Below are 25,072 nucleotides of genomic sequence, written 5' to 3'. Positions count from 1 at the left end.
CATCAAATAGCATACATCAAATTTATTTACTTAGCACACAATCCAAAAAACAACAAAATGAGCTTCAAATCCCATAAATATTTAAGCTCAATCGAGATGTTTGACTTGCAAATAACCTTAGTAAATTCAATAATAATTCTAATCCATGTATATAGCTTAATTTGGAACCTCAAGAAACAATACCCATCAGCATCCTAAATAAAAGAAATCATTTTCAAGATAAACAAGCTACACCAATCAGAAACCCAAAGCTTTTCAAAGATTGACGAACATATGAAAATACTTAGCTTTAAGGTTTTCAAAGCTTTGATAATACTATTCTATACATCTCAAAATCTGCACTAAAATCAAAATGAAATAATCATTTTATTTATTTAAAAAAACTCCCAAAAAACATCAAAATCATCTTTATTTATTAAAAAAATCCTAAAAAACTTACATGTGTTGTTGTGAAGTTTTTCACAAGGGTGTTCCTCGCAAATCTACACAATTATAACAAAAAACAATAGATGAACTTTGCCACAAAATTATAGCCCCTCAAAGCAAAAAATAAAAATAAAAATCAACTATATAGAACAAAGTAAATCATGACAACTGAAAATTATACTATTTTAAAAAAAAAATTAAAGAAATTCATAAAAATCATATTTATTAAAAGATGATGTTTATATCTGCAGTGTGTCAGCCATTGTTTGCTGAAGATGACAGTGTTTTATTTGATGTGAATATAAGCATCTTCCCATTTACAGAGATGGTGGCAACAAAGAGAAAAAGTAAGAACAAGGCGGCTGGGACTCTAGAGCAAAAGCCCATAGAAAGTGTCAGCAAACCAGTGATTAGAGACTTTCATCAATAAGGTATTGATGAAAAATGATTTATGCTTATGCATTGAATGTGTGATGAGCCCAAGTTTGTGCTCTGTTTTTGTGTTTGTTTTAGGTCTAGATCGAGTCTTTTTCCTTTTGTTTGTGTTGTTTGGTCGCCTGGGAGGGCATAGTTCAGTGGCAGGACTAGCTTGTGGGCAAGAGGTGCTCCAGGGGTCGAAAGTGTTATCACCTCTCGTGAAAGAGGTATGCGCCGGAAGCAAGGGGGATTTGGAGGCAAAACCATCCCTTATGCCCATAAGTACCGCACGAGAGCTGGTAGGCAAGAGAAGGACGACAAGGGAAGAAGATGGAGGCACAACAAGTGGGCGAGGGAGGACTGCAAGTGGGAGTTCGACATGGGCCGAAGGCGGCAGCTATCCAAAAGAGACCGATAAGGCCAAACCACCGCCTTATCCAAAAGAAAACATATCTTCATGAAGATTAGGTCTGAAAGAGGATAAGCATCTCCATGCTTGCATGGATCCGGCCGCACCTCATGGGCTGGGCCTTTGTTGCCCTAATCACTCCTATAAATACCCGAAGAGCTTCAAAAGCCAGGGGTGCTGAAAAACCGTCCTGTTGTGCATTGTTTGTGAAGTTGAAGCTAGCCCAAGCTGTGGGCATAATCTAGTACTTTTCTGTTCATGTTTTGCACGGCACTTTTGGCCGTAGGTACTTCTATTTTCCTTTAAGCAGTTTCAATTTCAGTTATGTTTTCCTTTATATCTTTTGCTTGTGTTATTTACTTTATGCTCGGCTAAGTTTTATATTCTGATTTGGGCAAGATGATCTAAGCATGAACACTTAACTCGAGAGGTCTAATTTGGGCATAACAACTGTATGAGCATATTCTCGATACACTAGGTTTGATTCCAAAAAGGTTGTAACGACTTGGTTAATTAATTGATCACTAGTTAACTAGGGAGTTCTGGCCACAAGTAATACTTTGGGCAAAAGGCGAGTTGCCATCGACCTCCAAAATAGTACAACGAGTGTTGGAGCCGTGACTGCTGTGAAATATCGGCGTAAGAGTCAAGTGGGTCTATCTAAATCCTAAAGCATTCTGGGCAAAGCACAACTAGCGATAGGTCATCGCAGAGAGCGTGGATGTTGCCCGGGGTAGTTGATTTCCATTAGCTGACCCTTCTAAGGGATCATAAACTAAAAGGATAGATTGAGCAAGTGGTTTTTTGTGTGCGTGACAAGTGACAATAGGGGCACAACAATTCTTATGCCTATAACCACTGGTATGCGAGTATAGTGATTTATCTTTGCACCAATGATCGAGTGTCCAGTTCATGTTTAGTGATTCAAACCCAATTCAGAATTGTTTTGTTATTTGATTCATTTACCTTTGTTATTTCAGTTTTTAGTTGGAAACCCCGTTCTGCCCATAAGCACGTTGTGGTCAGAACACTGCAGAATACAAAACCCTTTTAGTGACACCTTTGCAGGAGGAGTTACTGCTCAGTTCCCTGTGGATTCGACTCTGGACTTACCACTAGCTAGTCTAGTTGTGGGCACAGGATATTTTATTTGCACAAAGCTCAAACGACAGCTTCGTCAAATTGGTGCCGTTGCCGGGGAACTGAGAGCGCTAGTAAATTCTTTTGTGATTTTAATTGTGAGTTTTCCCTTAACGTTTGTGTATGCGTCGTACCAGGAGTGCAGGAAATGAAGATCTTTTGTTCAACGCTGAGATCGAGCGACTTGTCCGACTGAACAACGCTAACAGACGCAGGGCAGAACAGGAAGCACAGGCAAGAGAAAGACAGTTAGAAGCGGAGAGAGAGATGGCAGAAAATCCGGAACCACCGAATGACAACACCAACAAGACTCTTCGGGACATGATGTTCCCGAACAACTTGAACCTCCGGCCATCAGCCATAGTACTACCGGAGATCACTGGAAATTGGGAGCTGAAGCATACTCTCATCCAAATTTTGCCCAAGTACAGTGATATGCCCGGAGAGGACCCTCAAAGGCACCTCAAAGACTTTGAGATGGCATGTGAAACAGTGCGCACTGCTAGTCAAGCCCTTGGAGAGTACATCCGACTCCTCACTTTTCCGTTCTCTCTATTAGAAGGAGCGAGGGAGTGGTTGTATGATTTGCCCGAAGGAAGCATTCGGACCTGACAGGAGTTGCAGAGCAAGTTTTTGGAAAAATACTTCCCAACTGCCCGAATCCAGAACTTGAGGACTCGAATAAGCAACATAAAGATGGGATCGGGAGAAATTCTCTATGAGTAGTGGGGAAGATTTAAGCAGATGTTGGCCAAATGCCCACAACACCAAATACCGGATCATGACCTTATTCGGTATTTCATGGGAGGACTCCGAAGGCAAGATAGGCAATGGTTACATGCTGCATGTGGAGGATCGATCCTAAATAAATCCGCAGTGGAGGCTTTCAAGCTCATAGCCGATATGGCCGAGGAATCGAGAGATGAGGAAGGGACTATAGTCAGAACTACCCTGGTGCAAATTCCTTCTGCCCAAGACGACAAGTTGGACAAGCTATGCAACATGTTCGAGAAATTCATGACAAACCAAGGAGCACCTAATCAAGGGAACACCAACATTCGGAAGCCTGTGAAGGCATGCCAACTTTGCATGGCAAACTCACATGCAACCGATGAATGTCCACAACTTTTTGAAGAGGAAGAGCTTAATGCTGTTGGGCAACAGTCGGGAAAAAATAACGGTGGGCAACACTAGAAACCGTTTTAGCCTTACAGGCAACAGTTTAACAATCAAGGGTGGAGACAACATGAGAACCTTAGGTACGGCAATAATAACTTTTTGGGGCCAAACCAAGGGCAGACGAGTAATCCACCACAATACTCGCAACAACCCCAACGGGCAAGAGGATCCTCCCTATCAGAGCTTGTGCATCAAATGGCCCAACAACAAGTGAAGTTCCAGCAAGAGACCGAGAAGTTCATAATGGAGACAAGAGGAGGAATGCAGAATGTGAATTTCCAACTATCATATCTTGCCCAAGCAGTTGCCAGACTTGAGAGCAAACAAGGAGAACTTCCCTCCCAAGTAGAGGTGAAAAAGGTAAATGCTATGACACTTAGAGGAGGAAAGGAGTTACCCGAGGTTGTCAAAAAGAAAAACCAAGAAGAGCCAGAGATCAATGAGGAAGTCGGAATGGGGTCGGCAGATGAGGAAGAACTTGCCCAAGAGAGAGAGGCCAAGCGAAAGGCGATAGGAAAGGGGAAAGAAAAATCAAGCCAGACTGAGCCCATAATCCCTTTCCCAGGCAGAATGGCCAAGGAACAAGAGAAGGAAGAACTAACCGAACTGGTGAAAATCTTCAAAAAGGTGGAGGTCAATATGCCCCTTTTGGTCGCGCTACGCTCTATGCCCAGATGCGCGAAATTTCTCAAGGAACTCTGCACTCGGAAGGTCAAATACACTGATGATGCGAAATTTCAAGTGGGCGAGTCCGTATCCACGGTTTTACAACGAGATATGCCCATAAAATGTGGGGATCCCGGCATGTTTTACATCCCATGTGTAATAGGAACCATGAAGGTGGAGAAGGCAATGCTCGACTTAGGGGCATCCATCAACGTTATGCCCTTATCCATGTACCAGGACCTGGAGATAGGACCACTGAAGCCCACCCGAGTGGTAATCCAATTGGCAGATCGATCAAATGTCTACCCAGAGAAAATACTAGAAGACGTTTTGGTCAAAGTGGAGGAACTCATCTTTCCAGCGGACTTCTACATTCTCGACATGGGGAAGTCAAAAGCAAGGGACCCGGTTATGCTTTTGGGCAGACCATTTCTAAAAACTACCAGGACTCACATCGATTGTGATACGGGCAAGCTAACATGTCAGTTCGAAGGGGAAACAGTGACCTTCGACATATACAGTGCCATGAAACATCCAGCTGATACAGAAATGGTGAAGAGTGTTGACATGATCGAGAAGGTTGTTGAGGAGTTTCTGCCCAGAACAGCATTCAAAGAGCCATACGATGTAATAATCCAGAATGGAATAACCGAGGAGGACTTGCAAGAAGAGTCGTTGCAAGAGGCGGTGAAGGTACTAAATGCATGGAGCGAAGGGGTCAACCACACGGAGGCTTTGAAAATCCCGACCCTGAAGGAGGAAGACCGACTTGTGCCCTCGATCCAAAGGGCACCCAAGCTCGAGCTGAAGTCTCTGCCCAAGCATCTCAAGTATATATTTCTGGGCGATAATGACACTTTGCCCGTAATCATCAATTCATAATTGACACTCGAAGACGAGAACAAAGTCAAGATGACTTTGGGGAAGTACAAGGAAGTAATCGGATGGACCCTGGCCGATATCAAGGGCATAAGCCCTACCGTATGCATGCACCACATATTACTAGAGAAAGATGCAGTTCCAGTCCGGGATCCCCAAAGGAAGCTAAATCCAGCCATGAAGGAAGTTGTGATGAAAGAGATACTCAAACTATTGGATTTGGGCATAATATACCCCGTTTCCGATAGCAGATGGGTAAGCCTGGTGCGCGTTGTGCCTAAGAAGTCTGACATACAAGTGGTGGAGAATGAATTCCGGGAACTGATTGCTACAAGGTTGCAAACTGGCAGGAGGGTGTGTATTGACTACCGCAAGCTCAATCAGAAGACAAGGAATGATCACTTCCTTTTGCCTTTCATCGATGAGATGCTTGAAAGACTTGCGGGAAATCAATACTTTTACTTTCTGGATGGATACTTGGGATATATGCAGATTTGGGTTGCAGAGGAGGACCAGGGCAAAACGACGTTCACTTGCCCTTTCGGAACGTTCGCCTATCGAAGGATGCCATTTGGGCTATGCAATGCCCCGGGTACATTCCAAAGATGTATGATGAGCATATTTTCGGATATCCTTGAAAACTGCATCGAAGTATTCATAGATGACTTCACGGTCTATGGGCAAACCTTCGACTCATGCCTAGCCAATCTGGAAAAGGTACTCAAAAGGTGTGTTGACAAGAGCTTGGTGTTGAATTATGAAAAGTGCCACTTTATGGTCAAAGAAGGAATTGTGCTCGGACATGTGATCTCAGGCAGGGGAATAGAAGTGGACAAAGCAAAGATTGAAATCATAGCCAAACTACCTTACCCAATGAACATCAAGCAGTTACAAGGATTCCTTGGGCATGCTGGATTTTACAGGAGGTTCGTTAAGGACTTTGCAAAAATTGCTCAACCCATGACAAGGTTGCTACAGAATGAAGTGGAGTGGAATTTTGATGAGGATTGCAAGGAGGCTTTCCAGATTTTGAAGAACAATCTGATCTTCGCACCCATAATACAACCCCCTGACTGGGGTATGCCCTTTGAGGTGATGTGCGACGCCAGTGGATATGCCATAGGGGCAGTTCTTGGGCAAAAGTGGGGAAAGGAAAGTCACGTCATTTACTATGCCTCGAAGACACTGAATGGAGCCCAAATCAATTATTCCACAACTGAGAAAGAGATGTTAGCGGTGGTATTCGCTTTTGAAAAATTCAGGTCTTACTTGCTTGGAGGAAAGACCACAGTCTACACCGATCATGCGGCCCTGAAGTACCTTTTGGCCAAAAAGGAATCTAAGCCCAGATTGATTCGATGGGTCCTACTTCTACAAGAATTCGACGTGGAAATAAAGGACAAGGCTGGAGCACAGAACCAAGTAGCCGATCATCTAAGCAGGATCGTAAGGAAGGAAGAGGGGGAACCAATCAAGGAGATGTTCCCGGATGAACAGCTGTTCTATGCCCAAGGAAGAAGGGAAGACCTATGGTACGCAGACTTGTGCAATTATCTATGTTCTAGATATGTACCCCCTGGATACACTTATGCCCAGAAGAAGAAATTGGCCAAGGATAGCAGGGAATACATTTGGGACGAACCGTATATGTGGAAACAATGCGGGGACCAAGTGTTACGAAGATGTATCCCGCAAGAAGAGCAAGGAAGCATCCTAAAATTCTGTCATTCAAAAGAGTGTGGGGGACATTTTGGGCATAAAAGGACAACAGCCAAGGTTTTGGAATGTGGGTTTTATTGGCCGACAATCTTTAAGGACAGTTACACCATCTGCAAGAATTGCCCACAATGCCAACGAGAAGGGAACATAACCAGGAGGAATGAAATGCCCATGATGCCCATTATGCCCGTGGAGATATTCGACATTTGGGGGATAGACTTCATGGGACCCCTTCCCAGTTCGAGAGGAAACTTATACATCCTACTTTTGGTGGATTATGTATCCAAATGGGTGGAAGCAAAAGCATCCCCGACAAATGACTCAAAGGTAGTGGTGAATTTTTTGAAGACTAACATTTTTTGCAGGTTTGGTGTGCCCAGAGCAATCATCAACGACCAAGGATCCCACTTCTGCAATTTTTCGGTCGAGAACCTTTTCAAAAAGTATGGTGTCCAACATCGGGTCTCAATAGCCTACCACCCACAAGCCAATGGACAGGCCGAACTCTCAAATCGCATTATCAAGACGATTTTGCGAAAGACTGTTGGCCCTACATGGAAGGACTGGAGTCTTAAGTTGGAAGATGCCTTATGGGCATATCGCACTGCGTACAAAACTCCATTCGGGATGTCACCATATCGGATAGTGTATGGCAAGAGGTGCCATCTACCGGTGGAGTTGGAGCACAAGGCCTTCTGGGCAGTGAACAAAGTGAATTATGACTGGGACAAGGCAGGGCAAGCAAGAAAGCTAGAAATCCAAGAGCTCGAAGAAATCAGAAGAGAGGCATACGACAATGCTGTCCTCTACAAGGAAAGAATGAAGAAAAGCCACGATGCCTTGATCATAAACAAGCAATTCAGTTTTGGGCAAAAGGTTCTCCTGTACCAAACAAGGTTCAAATTTGCACAAGGCAAACTGAGTACCAAATGGACCGGCCCATTTGAAGTGCAGACCCAATTTCCAAATGGGGCCGTCGAGATCAAGAATCCAAAGTCTGGAAGAGTGTTCAAGGTGAATGGACAAAGGTTGAAAGCCTATTATGGGCATAAACCCAACGCTGGGGAAGAACTGGATCTCGACCCAGCCACAAACACCATGGGTTGATCGAAAGGTATAACGTCATGCTTGGGATGATAAATAGGGCACTGGCCAGAAGGTAACCTGGTATTTTCATTTCGTTTATTTCTTTTAGTTTGTTTCATTTTCTTTTTTTTGTGTGCCTAGGAACTAGGTTTTGCCCACAGCAGTGGGCGAGTTTGAGTTTCCCGCCTTCGCGGGAATTTGAATTTATTTTGCAGATCTAGGGGAAGCAGTTATGGGCATAAGCAGTTGAATGGAGGAGTGTCGATTCCAAGGCAAAAAGGGGCTCTCGGGCAAAATATGGCTGAAACCGCCTGATGCACGTCACATCAAGTGACAGTTGTCAGCCCTACACCCCCAAAAACCCTAAAACCTCTACCCACGACGTCACTACCCTAACCTTCCAACTTCCCATAATCACCACCCCCCTTTCTCGGCCTTTAGCATACAAAACCACCACCCAACCACCATGGTCTCCACCAGACCCAAAAACAAACTCTGAGGCATACCCCAAGGCACATAGATCGATCTCACCGGAGAAAGCCCCTCACCGTCGAAACCCAAAGCTTCAAAAAAAACCCCACGTCGGAAACCACTCCCGATGGAAACCACACCAACCCCTTCATCCAAAACCCTGCCACAAGCCGAGAGCCCCTCGCCGGTGGATGAAAATGTCATCGAGCAACTCACGGCGGAGATAGACGTCCCTACACTCGGGACTGGCGAACAGCATGCAGCCGAAGGAGAAGGCAAGGCCACACCGAAATTGGCAAAAAAAGGCGAGGAAGAGCCATCTAAGAAGAAGCAGACTCCCACCGCTCCGAAGAGGAAGAAGTCGGCGGCTGAGAAATCGGCCACGCCGGCCGAAGGATCATCCAACGAGAGACATGAACCCTCGGGTTCAGTGATGCAGAGTGAGCAGGGGGAGTCCGGTGAAGAGCAAGAGGAAACTCCGGCGAAGAGGAGGAGGAAGGTGATGGCCCCAACCCCGATCAGAATGATCAAGGGAGAGCCGACGTCAGCACCGATGAGCAGGAAGAAGATAGCGAAAGGGATCGCTGTGCCTAAGATCCCAAATATGGACGCACTGGAGCCTTTGGGCATAGTGGATAAGGTGAAGGAGTATTTCGAAAACATTGGCTGGAAGGCGTAAGTGGCCAGGGCACGCATATGAAGAGGTGGTCAGAGAAGTGTTCGACTCGGTGCAGGTGGACATCAACCCAACCTGCGGGCCTCTGGGCATGAGCTTCACCATGAAGGGAGAAACCAGGGATATCTCCGTGAATGAGCTCAACCTCAATCTGGGAATGGTGAAGCTGAAGGACCTGCAGAAGAAGAAGTACAAGGACGCGAAGAGAGGAATCCCCACTTTCACTACACAGGAATGGGATGTTATGTGGGCAGAAATCGGCGATGGAGGACAGTTCAGGACCCAAAAGGTCAAAGGGCATAGGATTCACGACTCAGCCCTGAGGGTTTGCCACCGCATCCTCTCGTACTCCCTCTTTGGCAAAATTGACAACGGGAATGCTATGTCCAAGAAGGATCTCTATATCATTTGGGCAATGCATAGCGGGGTGAAGCTAAACTTTGGAGCTTTTCTGATCGAGCACATCGATTCCATCATCAGCAAGCCTAATCAGAGGCTCTCCTGCATCCAGTTCACCACCGCATTTGCCCAAGTGAACGAGATCGAGATCGAAGAGGGAAACACCAAGATTGAAGCAGAGAAGCTGAACATCGAAGCCCTGATCCACATGAAGGATGTCAGGATAGATCGGGGTGTGCCCAAATTTACCAACCCTGAGGAGAGAGAGGTCTCGGTGGCCGAAGGCCAAAGCCTTGCTGCGGGCAAAGGAAAAGAGAAGGTGGAGGAGCCAGAGTCAGAGGAAGAGGAAAGTCAGCTGGACAGGATTGAGTCCATGGTCGTGGAGACCCAGGTTGCACTGGCAGCAACCCAAAAGGCCCTTCTGGCCTTCTTCAAGTACCAAGGGTTCAGGTATCCGCTTGCACCTGCCCCTTGAATTTCACCCTCCCTAGGTTGTTAGTTTTTGGTTTGTTTTATTTTGATGGGTCTTTGTGTGTTTGTTCTGTTTGTCTGCTGAGTCTGTCTGGCCAAAGCTGCGGGAAGGGTAACCTTCTGCCTGCACCGGTGTTTTGCCCAAAAGGCAACACACTTGGTGCAGGCGCCCAAAGCAATGGCCTTTTTTCTGTGTTTTCTTTTGTTTGCTTGTCCCGTTTGTTTTATTTGTGTCTGTTGTTTTCCTTGACCCCCTCCACACACCCACTTTGCCCAAAGCAAAGTGTGTGTGGGGGGGGGGGCAAGGCGTCTGTTGTTGTTGTACTGGGTAATCCTTGTTCTCGCACCCTTTGACTTAAGGCAAAGTGTGTGAGTGGGAGGGAAGACTCGGTTTCTCTTTTAGTGCTTTAAAAGTTTTGTGTCAAGCATGCTGTACAATCGAGGTTACTCCAGTTTTGATGATTTAAGAGTTCAATTATGTGAGTAGAAGTCTACAAACTTTGTGCCGTATGTAGTTGAGGACGATGGATGAGGATTTTGGGCATACCATGTGAGGATTTGAGCTTTAAGATATGCTGTTTTATGCCCATAACAGTTTTCTTTCTTTCATTGTGTGAATATTGACATCTTGATTTAGGGTAATGTTAGAACTTGCCTTGATTCTTAGTCGAACCCTGTGTACATAGTCTAGGTGTGTTAAATGATTTAGGTAATTCTTTCTTTAGCCCACAGAGCCAAACTGACCAACCCTACATCTATCACTTGTGAACCCTTTTGAGCTTAATAATTCATTTGAATTCACTTATAAATTTTCCCAGAATTGAACCATCCCGGTCAAACTGAACTTAAGGGCAAAAGAAGGGAAGATAGTGTAGTGGACCTTATGGGCAGGACTAGTACAAAAATTGTAAAGATGGGAAATTTTATCCCACTATAGAAAAAAGTCCATAAATAAAATGAAAGAAAAAGAAAAAAAAAAGAGAGAGAAAAAGAAAAAAAAAAAAAAAGAGGAAGAATAAAGGGAAGAATGTGCTTAGGCCCGCAAGAATAGGCAAGGGACCATAAAAATCTGGGAAGTCTGTTGCCCAAAATGAAGTTCAGGATGACCTTAGCCTCGTGCCCAAAAATTCCCACCTTATGCCTTAAGCCACATTACAACCAATGAAAGACCTAATGAGATGCACCTAGGGCTTTGACTAAAGGGGAAGACAATAGAAGATAGGCAAGCATATGGTCAGAACCAATTCAAGATGTCCAGAGTGAAAACACGAGCCAAAACACTTGAGAGAAAGAGTGAAAGGGAGGGAACATCCTTATGCACAGAACCCGATCTTGACTCAACAGATGGCATTTTTGTTTGTTTGATCATACTGCTGATTGCTTCTTTAATCTTCATTTTGCTGTTGGACTGAGAAAGTATAGCATGCTGTGTGCTTTTGTCTTTTATGTTTTGTGAGTCTGTTTCGTCCGTGTCTGTACTTGGGCAAAATCATGCATGCACGCTTGAGGACAATCGTGTTTAAAGTGTGTGCGTGTGATGAGCCCAAGTTTGTGCTCTGTTTTTGTGTTTGCTTTAGGTCTAGATTGTGTTGTTTGGTCGTCTGGGAGGGCATAGTTCAGTGGCAGGACCAGCTTGTGGGCAAGAGGTGCTCCAGGGGTCGAAAGTGCTGTCACCTCTCGTGAAAGAGGTATGCGCCGGAAGCAAGGGGGATTTGGAGGCAAAACCATCCCTTATGCCCATAAGTACCGCACAAGAGCTGGCAGGCAAGAGAATGACGACAAGGGAAGAAGACGGAGGCACAACAAGCGGGCGAGGGAGGACTGCAAGTGGGAGTTCGATGTGGGCCGAAGGCGGCAGCTATCCAAAAGAGACCGATAAGGCCAAACCACCGCCTTATCCAAAAGGAAACATATCTTCATGAAGATTAGGTCTGAAAGAGGATAAGCATCTCCATGTTTGAATGGATCCGGCCGCACCTCATGGGCTGGGCCTTTGTTGCCCTAATCACTCCTATAAATACCCGAAGAGCTTCAAAAGCCAGGGGTGCTGAAAAACCGTCCTGTTGTGCAGTGTTTGTGAAGTTGAAGCTAGCCCAGGCTGTGAGCATAATCTAGTACTTTTCTGTTCATGTTTTGCATGGCACTTTTGGCCGTAGGTACTTCTATTTTCCTTTAAGCAGTTTCAATTTCAGTTATGTTTTCCTTTATATCTTTTACTTGTGTTATTTACTTTATGCTCGACTAAGTTTTATATTCTGATTTGGGCAAGATGATCTAAGCATGAACACTTAACTCGAGAGGTCTAATTTGGGCATAACAACTGTATGAGCATATTCTCGATACACTAGGTTTGATTCCAAATAGGTTGTAACGACTTGGTTAATTAATTGATCACTAGTTAACTAGGGAGTTCTGGCCACAAGTAATACTTTGGGTAAAAGGCGAGTTGCCATCGACCTCCAAAATAGTACAACGAGTGTTGGAGCCGTGACTGCTGTGAAATATCGGCGTAAGAGTCAAGTGGGTCTATCTAAATCCTAAAGCATTCTGGGCAAAGCACAACTAGCGATAGGCCATCGCCGAGAGCGTGGATGTTGCCCGGGGTAGTTGATTTCCATTAGCTGACCCTTCTAAGGGATCATAAACTGAAAGGATAGATTGGGCAAGGGGTTTTTTGTGTGCGTGACAAGTGACAATAGGGGCACAATAATTCTTATGCCTATAACCACTGGTATGCGAGTATAGTGATTTATCTTTGCACCAATGATCGAGTGTCCAGTTCATGTTTAGTGATTCAAACCCAAGTCAGAATTATTTTGTTATTTGATTCATTTACCTTTGTTATTTCAGTTTTTAGTTGGAAACCCCGTTCTGCCCATAAGCACGTTGTGGTCAGAACACTGCAGAATACAAAACCCTTTTAGTGACACCCTTGCAGGAGGAGTTACTGCTCAGTTCCCTGTGGATTCGACTCTGGACTTACCACTAGCTAGTCTAGTTGTGGGCACAGGATATTTTATTTGCACAAAGTTCAAACGACAGCTTCGTCAATGTGGCAGATTGTTTTGATGCTTATGCATTGAATGTGGCAGATTTTATTATTTTCAAAGAGTTTTAATGCTTATGCATTGAATGTGGCAGATTGTCCCTGCCATCATAGCCAATTGGCCCTCTTTTGCAAGCAAAGATGTGTTTATTCGACAAGATAATGCAAGACCACATATTACCAATGATGACTTGGAGTTTAGAGAGGCTGCCACACAACATGGTTTCAATATCAACATTGTCAATCAACCTCCAAACTCACCCGACACCAATATCAATGACCTTGGGTTTTTTAGAGCTATCCAAAGCCTACAAACAGAAATTGCATGCAGTGATGTTGATGATTTAGTAAATGCAGTGCATAAAGCTTATTATGAACTATCTTCAATGACTTTAAACTGTGTTTTTCTGAGCTTACAAGGTTGCATGCTGGAGATCATGAAGGTCAAAGGCAGAACTGTTACAAGCTACCACATATGAAGAAAGGGTGATGAGACAAGATTTACTTCCATTAAGTTTGGAAGTCCCCCTTGAACTTGTCACAGATTGCATAAGATATTTGAAAGTGAAAGGTGCAGCTGAAGGACTTGAAGACATGATGGACAAATTAGGCATTAATGAGGCAAATATGGATGGCATTGAAGAACTTTTCAATGCCATGATGTTGCTTGATTAATGCCAAGACTGGAATGTTTTTTGATTTTTTTGTAAAAGCCTACATGAAGCTATAGTGCTCATTGAATTTCTAGTTAGAAACATGTTTTGTAAACAGAAAATGTATGGCAAATTTCTAGTGTTTATTTTCTGCCTTTCCATTCAATGCCTATATGCAGCCAATGTAGTGGGCAAAATCCGTTAACTTGGCTCAAGCCCAATTAACATTCCAAGCTGGACCAGTGAGCTAAACAACCTAGTCAGTCCAGCCCGACAAACTTCGAACCAACTTGGATCAATAACGGCTGACCTAATTACTTAAGAAAACTTGTTCGCCCAGTATGATAAGTCAAGTTATACTTATTTAAAGATTAACCTGGACCGACCCAGGTTGATTATCCCACTTCAAGTCCAACTTGTCTAAACAGCCAGGCTGAATAATTCGCACTCAGCCCAAACCCATCAAGTTAGTTCGCCAACCTGGCATGACCCTAAAAATCCAATTAGTCCAACAGATTGGTCCATCTAACCCAGAAAGCTATAAATCGACTTAAGTCCACAACCAAGCTGGATATATCGCATGCGGCCCAAGGGTTTGTGTCAACCTAGATTGACAAGGTGGTCAGACCCAACCGTCAAACCCTAAAAAACATCTCGCAGCCATCAAACCCTGAAACACGTCTCCCACCAAGCTGACGCGGTCAGATGGGTAAATCTTTATGATCCCGTCTAAATCGCAACAACCTGGGAGATAAGGGCCTTGATGAGGCCAGACTGTAGAAACTCTAGCAGCTGGACGTCCACTATATAAACAGCCCAACTAGGTCATCAAAAGCAGACAAAAAATCTTACTTGCTCGCTACTTCTTGAATTCTCTCTACTCTGCCGCTGCGCTGAATACTCTTCCGAACTGGAAATAGCCAACTTGGCCTATCTCTACCTCCCATATTCCATTATCAAAACACACTGTCACCATTTCCACCCTCCGACATCGCCTACAGCCTGGAATAACCACGCATTCCAGCCTGTCTTTCTCTCTTATTTCATCTTGTTCTTTATATCACTTTGGTATTCCGTTACTGACTTGAGCGTCGGAGGCTCTACGGTCGACACCCCCTCCCGGTGCTCAACCTATGACTCTTACGTGTTCTTGTGTTGACAGGTTGCTAGTGCCCGATCGATCCGGACGTACAGACGTCATTCTCAATTGTAGATTTTAGCCCCTATAGCCAACTACACAAACCATTAATGAAGATGACAGCCAACTAACCCACATTAATGAAGATGACAGCCAACTACACAAAATGAAATGGAGAACACTGAACAACACAAATGGCAGCACACATCCATGAAACACCAAGATGGCATCCAACTACACAGCACACATTAATGAAGATGACAACCAACTACACAAAATGAAATGGATAACACTGAGCAACACAAATGGCAGCTGTTGTAAACACAAATTTTATTGTATTCAATAAATGAAATACAAAAATGTGTACAAATTCAAAATATGTGGATTGAAATGAATTTGTTGCGGGTTGCGATTCTCTACTTTAATCCTCTAATTCTCCTCTTCAAACTTCTTCAAATCCTTGGAGGAAAAATATAATTTCTTGATCTCCTTGAACTTGAATGTTGACTTAAATTTGATTTGATAACGATAATCCAGAGGGCTTCCACCTTATTTCTAAATCAATCGTTGACTTGGATGAATTTGATGAAGAACTCTTTGAACTTCTTTTGCAGAACACCTTGATTGTTGGAGATGACTTTGTTGAGAGAATTACTCCTTCAATGCTTGAGCTCTCAAATGATTTCTATTCCCTTTGACTCCACAAATGACCCATATTTATAGGTGAAGAATGGAGTGGGCTGTGGGCTTTGGCCTATCATATTGGGATTTTAGGGCTGAGGTGGCGCAATTTGATTGGCTCCTCAACATTTGTATTTATCTACATAAAATATTTAATATTTTATGTAGGTTTTCCACATGTCAATTTCTAATTGGTCAATAAATCCACATAATCAAATATTAATTATATATTTATTTAATCTTGGAATAATATTTAATTTAATTTCAAAATATAAAATAAAATACATAATTTCATATTTAATTTATAATTTCCACATGGCATGATTTAATAGGCTATAAATTTAATTGCCTACAGCAGAACACAACCATGAAACACCAACATGAAAACCAACTACACAAAATGAAATGGAGAACACGGACCAACACAAATAGCAGCACACATCCATGAAATACCAAGATGGCAGCCAACTACACATCACACATTAACGAAGATGGCAGCCAACTACACATCACAATGTAAGCACACTAACACACAAATCATGAACAGCACAATTACATACATATCCGCCTCATAACAATCATAGACATGAAATCAGATTCACCAAGATGAGCATGCTTATATCATTTTAGAGCAAAAATTTAACCATCATACCCTAGTACTCTTGCATGCAGCCACTAAATCCCCATTTACAATATTTCTCAGTTCAATTTAAACAACAACATAGTAAAACATGGAAGATCTCACCTGAAACATCATTGGACACAAAATGGTGAGCAAGTGAAGGTGGGCTTCGGATGCAGTGTGCCACCACTCGATTCCTCCGATTTCGCAGTCCAAATCCTCCAATTCCGTAGTGGAAATCCTTCGTATGCAGTCCAAATCCTCCAATTTCGCCACAAATCTAAGGTTTTCCTCGCTCAGAAAATCAATTCCCCAAGATTCATAACAGAGAAGGTCAACGGCGTTGATTTTAGAGGATTTAGTCGAACACAGAGGTGAAGAGGGAGAAACATACACTTTCATCCTTGCGGGGCAAGGGCGTCGGAAGATCGGAGGTCGGAATGGAGGAGTCGGACTCCGATCTACCACATACTCTCCGAGCTCCTCGTTCTCTGACGCGCCTAGACCAAACTCCTCGGGCAACGTCTCCGACATGGAAAAGGGGAAGTACACCAGCGGCGGATCACCCCACAACGAGAGATCATCTTCGGTGTCGGGAATCACTTCATCGTTCAGATATTCCTTCCAACCATACGAAGGGTTCATCACGACAGAGGAGAAGAATGGAGAAATACGGCGGACTGAAAGCTATGGAGGAAGACGGCGAGCCTTAGGGTTTTTCCCTTTAGGAGGGCGGCGTTTGATTCAGAGAGAAAAGACGAAGAGAGAGAGTGATAGGTTTGATAATAGGCTAGGGTTAGAAATAGAGAGAGAGAGAGAGAGAGAGAGAATTGTTAGTAATTAACTCCACTAATTGTATCTTAATTTATGCTAAAAAGGGAAAGAAGACTAGTTACATGGAACGGCTCAAAAAGGAATACGAGACTTGAATATTGGGATGGAGAGAGTATTTATTTAAATTTATCAAAAGACATTAAAATAATCTACCTAGCAAAAAATAATTTTTTTCTAAAGAAATATGAAGAAAACAGAAACATATGATAAAACAAGAGAAATTTAATGTAACTGTGAACTAGGATTGCAAATGAGATTTTTTTCAAAAAGGGAAGGCAAGCAGTTCACATTGGAGCAACTTAGCGTTCAAATCCCCAAGTGATTTTTGTATATTGCCATAGCTTACCTTGCTTCTTCAGCCTACAATAACAAAAGCGACGGATGCAGACGAGAGAGAAAGGGAAGATGCAGACGTGGGAAAAGGGTAGCGCTGGAATTGAAGATGCAGACAAGGGAGAAGGCGAAGATGCAGAACAGACGAGGGAGATCGGGGAAGATGCAGAAGGGAGCAAGGGAATTAATTGTGATTTGAGAAGATCTACAAATATAAGGAAAATGGGAAGATGTAGACGATGGAGAAGGTAATTTTTCTTCAATCTGTTGCTGTATCTCCAGGCTCCTGGAATTGAAGATGAGACGAGGGAGAAGGAGGAACAAAAAGCTTGCCGTTAGCTTATGGGAACAACGATGTCTTGAGGAGTTGTTGGGAACCTTGTGAAAATATCCTAATCCTTGTTTTGATGATACCAAAATTCATAGGTCGAAATTGTAATAGACTAGAATTGTTTTTGAACTCAAGTGTTAGAGTTCAGTTCTAGTTTAGCTTGCGGTGTCGAAGACTAAAGACTGAAGAACGAAGGACTGAAGACTGCAGATACCAACTGAAGTATCAGTTGAAGAATCAGTTAAGAACTGATAACTTAATGCGCGCAATGGACTGATACTAAAGTCAAGTATCAGTTGAACATTCCTCATCGGACTGATCTTCCAACGTTCAGAGGAAGCCACGTACTCACAAAGTACAGCCGTATTAAATGCAGAGATCTCAGGATATCCTTATCTCGGCAGAGGTCATACCTATCTGGTGGTTACTTTTCAGAGACGTCACATCTCTTGTCCATCAAGAGAGCCGTTTCCACCCAGATAAGGAACCTCGAAGATTAAAGCCTCAGCCCAAATTCGAATTGCTTTCCAACGGAAGAAATCTTGATGACGTTCTACGCCAACGGATCTATTCAAGAGTTCTCCTACAAATAGCGCTCGAGGATCACTTCAACCTTCACCGATTCAACGACATAAGCTGAAGCTCTGCCGAAATTGCTACTCAGCCTAAAGCTTAACCTCCCCAAAGCTTGAATCGAAGAAGAGAATTCCAAAGCCAAAATCAGTCACTACTGATTACACATATTCTCTTAGACCTTAGGCAAACCTCTGTTTACCCAGAAGCTAAAGGTCAAACTTGCTTCAAAGAACTTGTTCTTTGTAGTATAGTTGACACTCGTTCAAACTTCCCCCCCAAAAGAGTGTTTGAGTGATTCGGAGTTCAGGAAGGTACTCTGACTCTGAGTGAGAAGTCTTAGCACGGGTTGTGCTGAGCAAGAGAAATCCGACGTGAGTGAAGCGTGGGTACTGAAGAAGGGTTTTCTTCAGTGGTACGGTTGTGTGCACCCGGCAAGCACACGGTTTGGTTTGCAGTGCACCTGTTAAGCACTTGCGGAGTGGATTGTTGGTCTGATCAACCAACCGTGGATGTAGGAAAGGGTTTTTCCGAACCACGTAAAAGTCTCTGTGTTGTTTACAACTTTCAGTTTTATATTCTTACTTGTGTTATTTCAATTGATAAACTGAACACTGATTAACTGCAAAGATAAACCTAAAAACTAACAATGTGCTCCACCGAGGCTATTGCGAAACTAAGTTTAATTTTTGCTGCGTATGATATCAGTCTAACTGATCTATCTTCTGATAGTCAGGAAGAGTGTTATCATCTCTATTTTAGCAAACCCGACTGAAGCCCTTACTTGCATCAGTTAAGTTCCAGCAACTTAACTGATAACTCTTTACTGAAGAGCTTTCAGTATCAGTCGTCAACCCTGTTTGGTCAAAACTGTTTTCAGTAAAACAGGAGTCTGTGTTTGCATGAAAAGTTTCGTTTTGATCTCTATCTGAAATCCCTCTGATTGAGGAATTTAAAAATAGCCTATAGGTGTATTTCTCCCCCCCATACACCTATTCGAGACCCTCTGGACCTAACAATTGGTATCAGAGTAGGTTGTTGGCAAGAACACTCTGTATCTGACCTAGGTTCTAATTGAACTAGATCATTTTTCTCAAAGGTCTCGAAAAAGTTTTTCTTTTTCTTTTTGTGCTTGCTATCTGTTCTATCTGTTGTTATCTGTTCTCTCTTTTTTGATGGAGACTAACCACAGCAGATTATCTTCTCTACCTATGTTTAGTATTTAAAAATACGACATATGGAAGTTTCGGCTTGAAAGCTTCCTCACCGCCCAACATTGCCGAATGTGGGAAGTCATCACCAGCGGACCAATCACCATCACCGAAACCGTCAAAAGGGTTCCTGTTGATCCTCAACAAGATCCTTACGATGAGGTCCAGCCCAAACAAAAGGCAGACTTCACCACAGAAGAAAGGAAGCAAGATGAGCTTGACAACCTCGCCAAAAGCATCATCTCCGGCACCGTTCCCGACAAGCATGTCATGAAGATCATCAAGTGCGGAACTGCAAAGGAGATGTGGGACATTCAGGAAAGAATGTGCGTAGGTTCCGAGGAAATCAAGGAGAATAAGTTGTCCATAGCTTGCCAGAAGTTCGACTCCTTCCTCATGCTCAAGAATGAATCTGTCGAATAAATGGAACTTAGATTCAATCAAATCTTGAATGAAGTTCAATCTATTTCAAAAGACAAATACACTCAACGAGAAATCAACCTGAAGATTCTTCGAGCACTGCCACGAGGAGAATGGCAGATCTACTCAGTCGCTCATCAGCATAAGCCTTGATTCAGTCAGCTCCGACAAACAAGCTTTTCTCCGATCTAATGGAAAATGAGTTCGACCTTCAGAGAAATCTTGGAATCAAGAAGGCTGGAGGATCAGACGAAGATGGTCCATCAACCTCAAGAGGAGCAGCACTGAAAGCCTCAACAAGAGAAGGCAAGAAGCAGATCAAGGAACCAACGGAACTCAACCCTGAGGACTTCTTCAGTCAATATGCTTTGTTAACTGAAAGGTTTAACAAAATGGAGTCCAAGTTCCGGAAGTACAGAAGGTTCCACAAGCAGCACTACAAAGGAAAGGAAAGAGAAAGCAACTCCAGACATTCCACAGATCGAAGCAGAGAAAGGAAGTCAGCCGCTTACGACATCAAAGACATGGAATGCTTTGGATGTAGAAAGAAAGGGCATTTTCGAAATGAATGCCCTGATCTGACTCAAGCTGAGCGCAGAGAGCTGAAAGCTAAGAAAGATCGCGGCTTTTCGAAGAAGAAAGCGATGGTTGCTGACGATGCTGATTCTTCCAAAGACACATCAGAATCATCCGACTCCGACAGTTCCAGCTCAGACGATGAGAGCCGAGCCCTGATGGCCAATGAATCTGAAAGTGTGGCTGACAACAGCTACGACAATGGAATGAATGGCTCAGAGGTAATCTCTCATTCAAAAACTCCTTATACTGATAACTTCCTGATGCTTTCAGGAGACCACTCAGAATCTGAAGAAAGCTCATCCGATGAAATTGACGAGTTTGATCTGCTCATGACTGATCACTGCCAATTGAGGAAAATGTTCGAAGATCTCCTCAAGCAGAATCAGAAAATGGACAAGGAGATCAATGATGAACGAGCTAGAAATCAGACAATCATCTACTTTCCAGATAAAACTTGTCTTGATCAGCTAATCATGGAGAACAGTCGACTGGAAGAAAAGCTCAGAATCTCCAACTCAGAATGTGAAAGAGCTTCTCATGAAGTTAAGAGGCTAAATCACAAGCTGGAAGAAACAGTCAAGAACTGCATGATGCAGTCTCCCATGATGAGTAACTTTCCATCAAAAGGCCTTGTTAAAAGCATTGGAGGAAAGGTTGCAGCTGACAAAGGAAAGAAGATCATGATCGCTTCAATGGACGATACTTCTAAGTCATAACATCAGAAGAATCAAAAGATCATGTTATGGATGAAGTTCGCAAACGCAAACTGATGGCAAGATCAAATGTTCCACCTCCACGGAGCTATAGACGAGCAAAGGAGGCCCCCAACCAGTTCATCCTACTGAGAAGACTGGAAAGCAGATTTCAGTCAAAGATCGGGGAAGGAACATCAGGAATCAAGAAGAATCTTCCTCAACAGTCCAGGGGGAAGAAAGGCCACATCAGTCAGAGACTGACATCAGTTCAGTTTCAGAAGGAACAACATCCATGGAGACAAAACAATGATGAATCCAGTCAAGCCAAGCGACATCCACGACGACAAGCAACTGGACATCAAATGACTCATGTCACACGACATCAGTCAAGTCTCCATCAGTCTGAAAAGACTCAAGTATCTCAAGGAAGATACTTCACCGAGCAAAGAAGACCTCAACCACTCATCAGACAGAAATGCTACAAGAGTGAGGCCTTCAAAGGAAATTCTCAACAGAAGAATGCTCGTGTGCCAACTAAAGCGCCAACAACTCCAGTCAGACGATCAACAAAGCGCAAGAGATCAGCTAGACCAATTCTGAAGCAGATATGGGTTCCAAAGGGAATTCGAGCTAACATCGAAGGACCCAAATCTTGATTGGGTGCCTGAAGCAACTCTTCCTTGCAGGTCAATGTCAGGAAACACAAAAAGAAGGAAGAGGTTAAAGCTTCAATCAGAACATGGTATCTGGATAGTGGCTGCTCGAAGCACATGACGGGCTACAAAGAATATCTATCTCAGTATCTTGAGAAAGCTGGATCCAAAGTTGCATTCGGAGATAACTCAATCGAAGAAACAAAAGGCTACGGTGTGCTCAACATGGGTAATGCCAGTATCAGTAATGTTAGCTTTGTTTCTAGTCTTAAACATAATCTGTTGTCTGTGAGTCAATTTTGTGACAGCGGTTTCACAGTGAAGATCAAGAATGATGAATTCACTGTTAGAAACAATCAAAAGAAGGTAGTTCTGAAAGGATTCAGACAAGGGAGTCTCTACGTTGTTTCATGGGAAGACAGCCCACCAGAAACATGCCTCATCAGCAAAAGCAGCTCGGAGCTCAACTGGCTGTGGCACAAGAGACTCAACCATCTCAACTTCAAGACGATCAACAAGCTTGCTAAATATCAACTGGTAGAAGGACTGCCTTCTATTGTGTTCCAGAAGAAGCAAGAATGTGAAGCATGTCAAAGAGGAAAGCAGACACGGATGTCTTTCAAGTCAAAGTCAGGACACTCCTCTGGAAGAATTCTTCAACTACTTCACGTGGATCTATTTGGCCCTGTCTCTCCAAGAAGCTACAACGGTAGGAAGTACACCTTAGTAGTTGTGGATGATTATTCACGATATACTTGGGTAATCTTTCTCTTCAAGAAGAAAGAGACACTGGAGGAACTGCCAAAGCTGCTGAGAAGACTGAGCGTGGAAAAGGAAGTCAACATCATCAGCATCAGATCAGATCGTGGGACTGAGTTCCTCAATACTGTCATTCGTGAGTAATGTGATGAACAAGGAATCAGTCATCAAACTTCTGCAGCAAGAACTCCTCAGCAGAATGGAGTTGCAGAAAGAAGAAACAAGTCTTTGAATGAAGCAGCAAGGACGATGCTAGCCGAATCAAAACTCCCCTTGAAGTTTTAGGCCGAAGCAGTCAACAACGCATGCTACACGCAGAATCGCTCCTTCCTCACTCAGAGACATGGAAAAACTCTATACGAGCTATGGAAGAACAGAAAGCCATCAATTGCCTACTTTCATGCTTTCGGTTTTAAGTGTTTCATCCACAACAATGAAAAGAGGAGGTTAAACACTTTTGATAGCAAGGCTGATCCAGGAATCTTTCTTGGATACTCTGGAACTGAACATTCAAGTAAAGCCTATCGAGTGTTTAATTCTCAAACTCTTTGTGTTGAAGAAACACCTCATGTGGTCTTTGATGAGTCTACAGATAATTTCAGGGAACAGGAAATTGAAAAGTGTGTTCTGAACACTGAAGGTTCCAAAACTGAAATCCACAACACCGAGCCCTCTACTGTCTTGGTGTGGGGACCAGGCAAAGATGAAGATACTAAGAAGATTCAGTATCAAAAGATCAGCCAAAGGTCTAAAGTTCAGACTGGAGCCAATGCAGATGGCATCAGTCTAGGGGGAACTCCAGTTGCTGAAGATCGAGTTGAACGTGCAGAAGCAGCTCCAGTTCAACTCTCCCCTACTCCAGAAGGTGCTCAACACCTCAGAACCATTCTGACCGAAGAAGCCCCACCTTCTCCAGAAGAGATCAAGAAGTATCGAAGATGGTTTGAACTCCACTCAAAGGAGAACATCAGTGGAGAACCATCAGATGGCGTCAAGACTCGGAGATCAATGTGCAACCTCGTCTTTGACATCAATCAGAACTGCATCAATGAAGATAAGATTTTCAGCTGTTTCTTATCATCTACAAAGCCCAAAGATATTGAAGAAGCTCTGAAGTCTACTCAATGCAAGAAGAACTCAATGAATTCAACCGGAATTCAGTTTGGGAGCTTGTGGATCGACCAGACGATGCAAAGGTGATTATCTTGAAATAGATTTTCAAGAACAAGAAAGACGAAGAAGAAAACGTTGTGAGAAACAAAGCAAGGCTTGTAGCAAAAGGATACAGTCAAGAAGAAGGAATCGACTACGACGAGACATTCGCTCCAGTTGCCAGATTGGAAGCAGTCAGACTCTTCTTAGCCTTCGCAGCTCACAAAGGTTTCAAGGTACACCAAATGGATGTCAAGTGTGCATTTCTCAATGGAGTGCTCACAGATGAAGTCTATGTGGAACAACCTCCAGGGTTTGAGGTTGCTGGACCAGAAAAGGTGTACAAGCTGAAGAAAGTGCTCTATGGATTGAAGCAAGCACCAAGAGTGTGGTATGATACTCTCTCGGAGTATCTTGCTGAACAAGGTTTCAAGAAAGGATCTGTGGACAGAACTCTGTTCACTCTCAAAGAAGGAGAAGATCTCTTGCTTGTTTAGATTTATGTCGATGACATAATTTTTGGATCCAAATCCGAACGCATGTGCAAGAAGTTTGCTGACATCATGACCAACATGTTCCAGATGTCCATGATGGGAGAAATGAATTTCTTTCTCGGATTGCAAGTCAAGCAGACCAGCGAAGGAATACTGATCAGTCAGTCCAAGTATGCCAAGGAACTGATAGACAAGTTCGGTATTCAGCACATGAAATCAGTCAAGATCCCAATGAACACAAACTGGAAAGTTGATCCAGGTTCAGAAGGAAAATCTGTCTCTTCGATGAAGTATAGAGAAATCATCGGATCTTTGCTCTATTTGACTGCGAGCAGACCAGACATTTCATTTGCAGTCGGGGTATGTGCAAGATATCAATCAGATCCAAAGGAAGCTCATTTGGATGCAGCAAAGCGTATACTAAGATATATCAAAGGCACACCCAATTTAGGATTGTGGTATCCAGCAGATGACGACATCAAGCTCACCGGATACTCAGACTTCGGTGGATGCAAGCTTGATCGCAAATCAACCTCCAAAACATGTCAATTCCTAGGCAACAAGCTCATCTCATGGATTTCAAAGAAGCAGACTTCAGTCGCCACTTCCACAACTGAAGCTGAATATATTGCTGCCGGAAGCTGCTGCTCACAAATCCTGTGGTTAGTCCATCAGTTAAAGGACTATGGGATCAACGAAAAGGAAGTCCCAATCTATTGCGACAGCTCCAGTGCTATTGCAATCTCCCAGAATCCAGTTCATCACACCAGAGTCAAGCATATTGCTATTCGACATCACTTCATCCATGATCATGTCGAAAAGAAGAATATCTCTGTGGAATGGATTCCCACTGCTATTCAGAGAGCGGACCTGCTGACCAAGGCTCTTCCAGAAGAGAGGTTCAACGATCTGTGTGGAAAGATCGGCCTCATCAACCCTGAAGAGTGATGCTGTGTTTCA

At 43.4% G+C, this 25,072-nt stretch overlaps 1 protein-coding gene across 1 annotated transcript; it reads left to right on the top strand.

Annotated features, from left to right (window-relative positions):
• The first annotated feature begins 3,766 nt into the window (after positions 1-3,766).
• On the top strand, positions 3,767-5,119 carry LOC130998616 (uncharacterized). The gene has a single exon (XM_057924029.1). The coding sequence runs from the start codon at positions 3,767-3,769 to the stop codon at positions 5,117-5,119; it is 1,353 nt and encodes a 450-aa protein (XP_057780012.1).
• The last annotated feature ends 19,953 nt before the right edge of the window (positions 5,120-25,072 follow it).

Source organism: Salvia miltiorrhiza, chromosome 8 (genome assembly GCF_028751815.1).
Source record: "Salvia miltiorrhiza cultivar Shanhuang (shh) chromosome 8, IMPLAD_Smil_shh, whole genome shotgun sequence".
Lineage (NCBI taxonomy): Eukaryota > Viridiplantae > Streptophyta > Magnoliopsida > Lamiales > Lamiaceae > Salvia > Salvia miltiorrhiza.
This window is presented reverse-complemented; position numbering and strand designations above follow the sequence as displayed.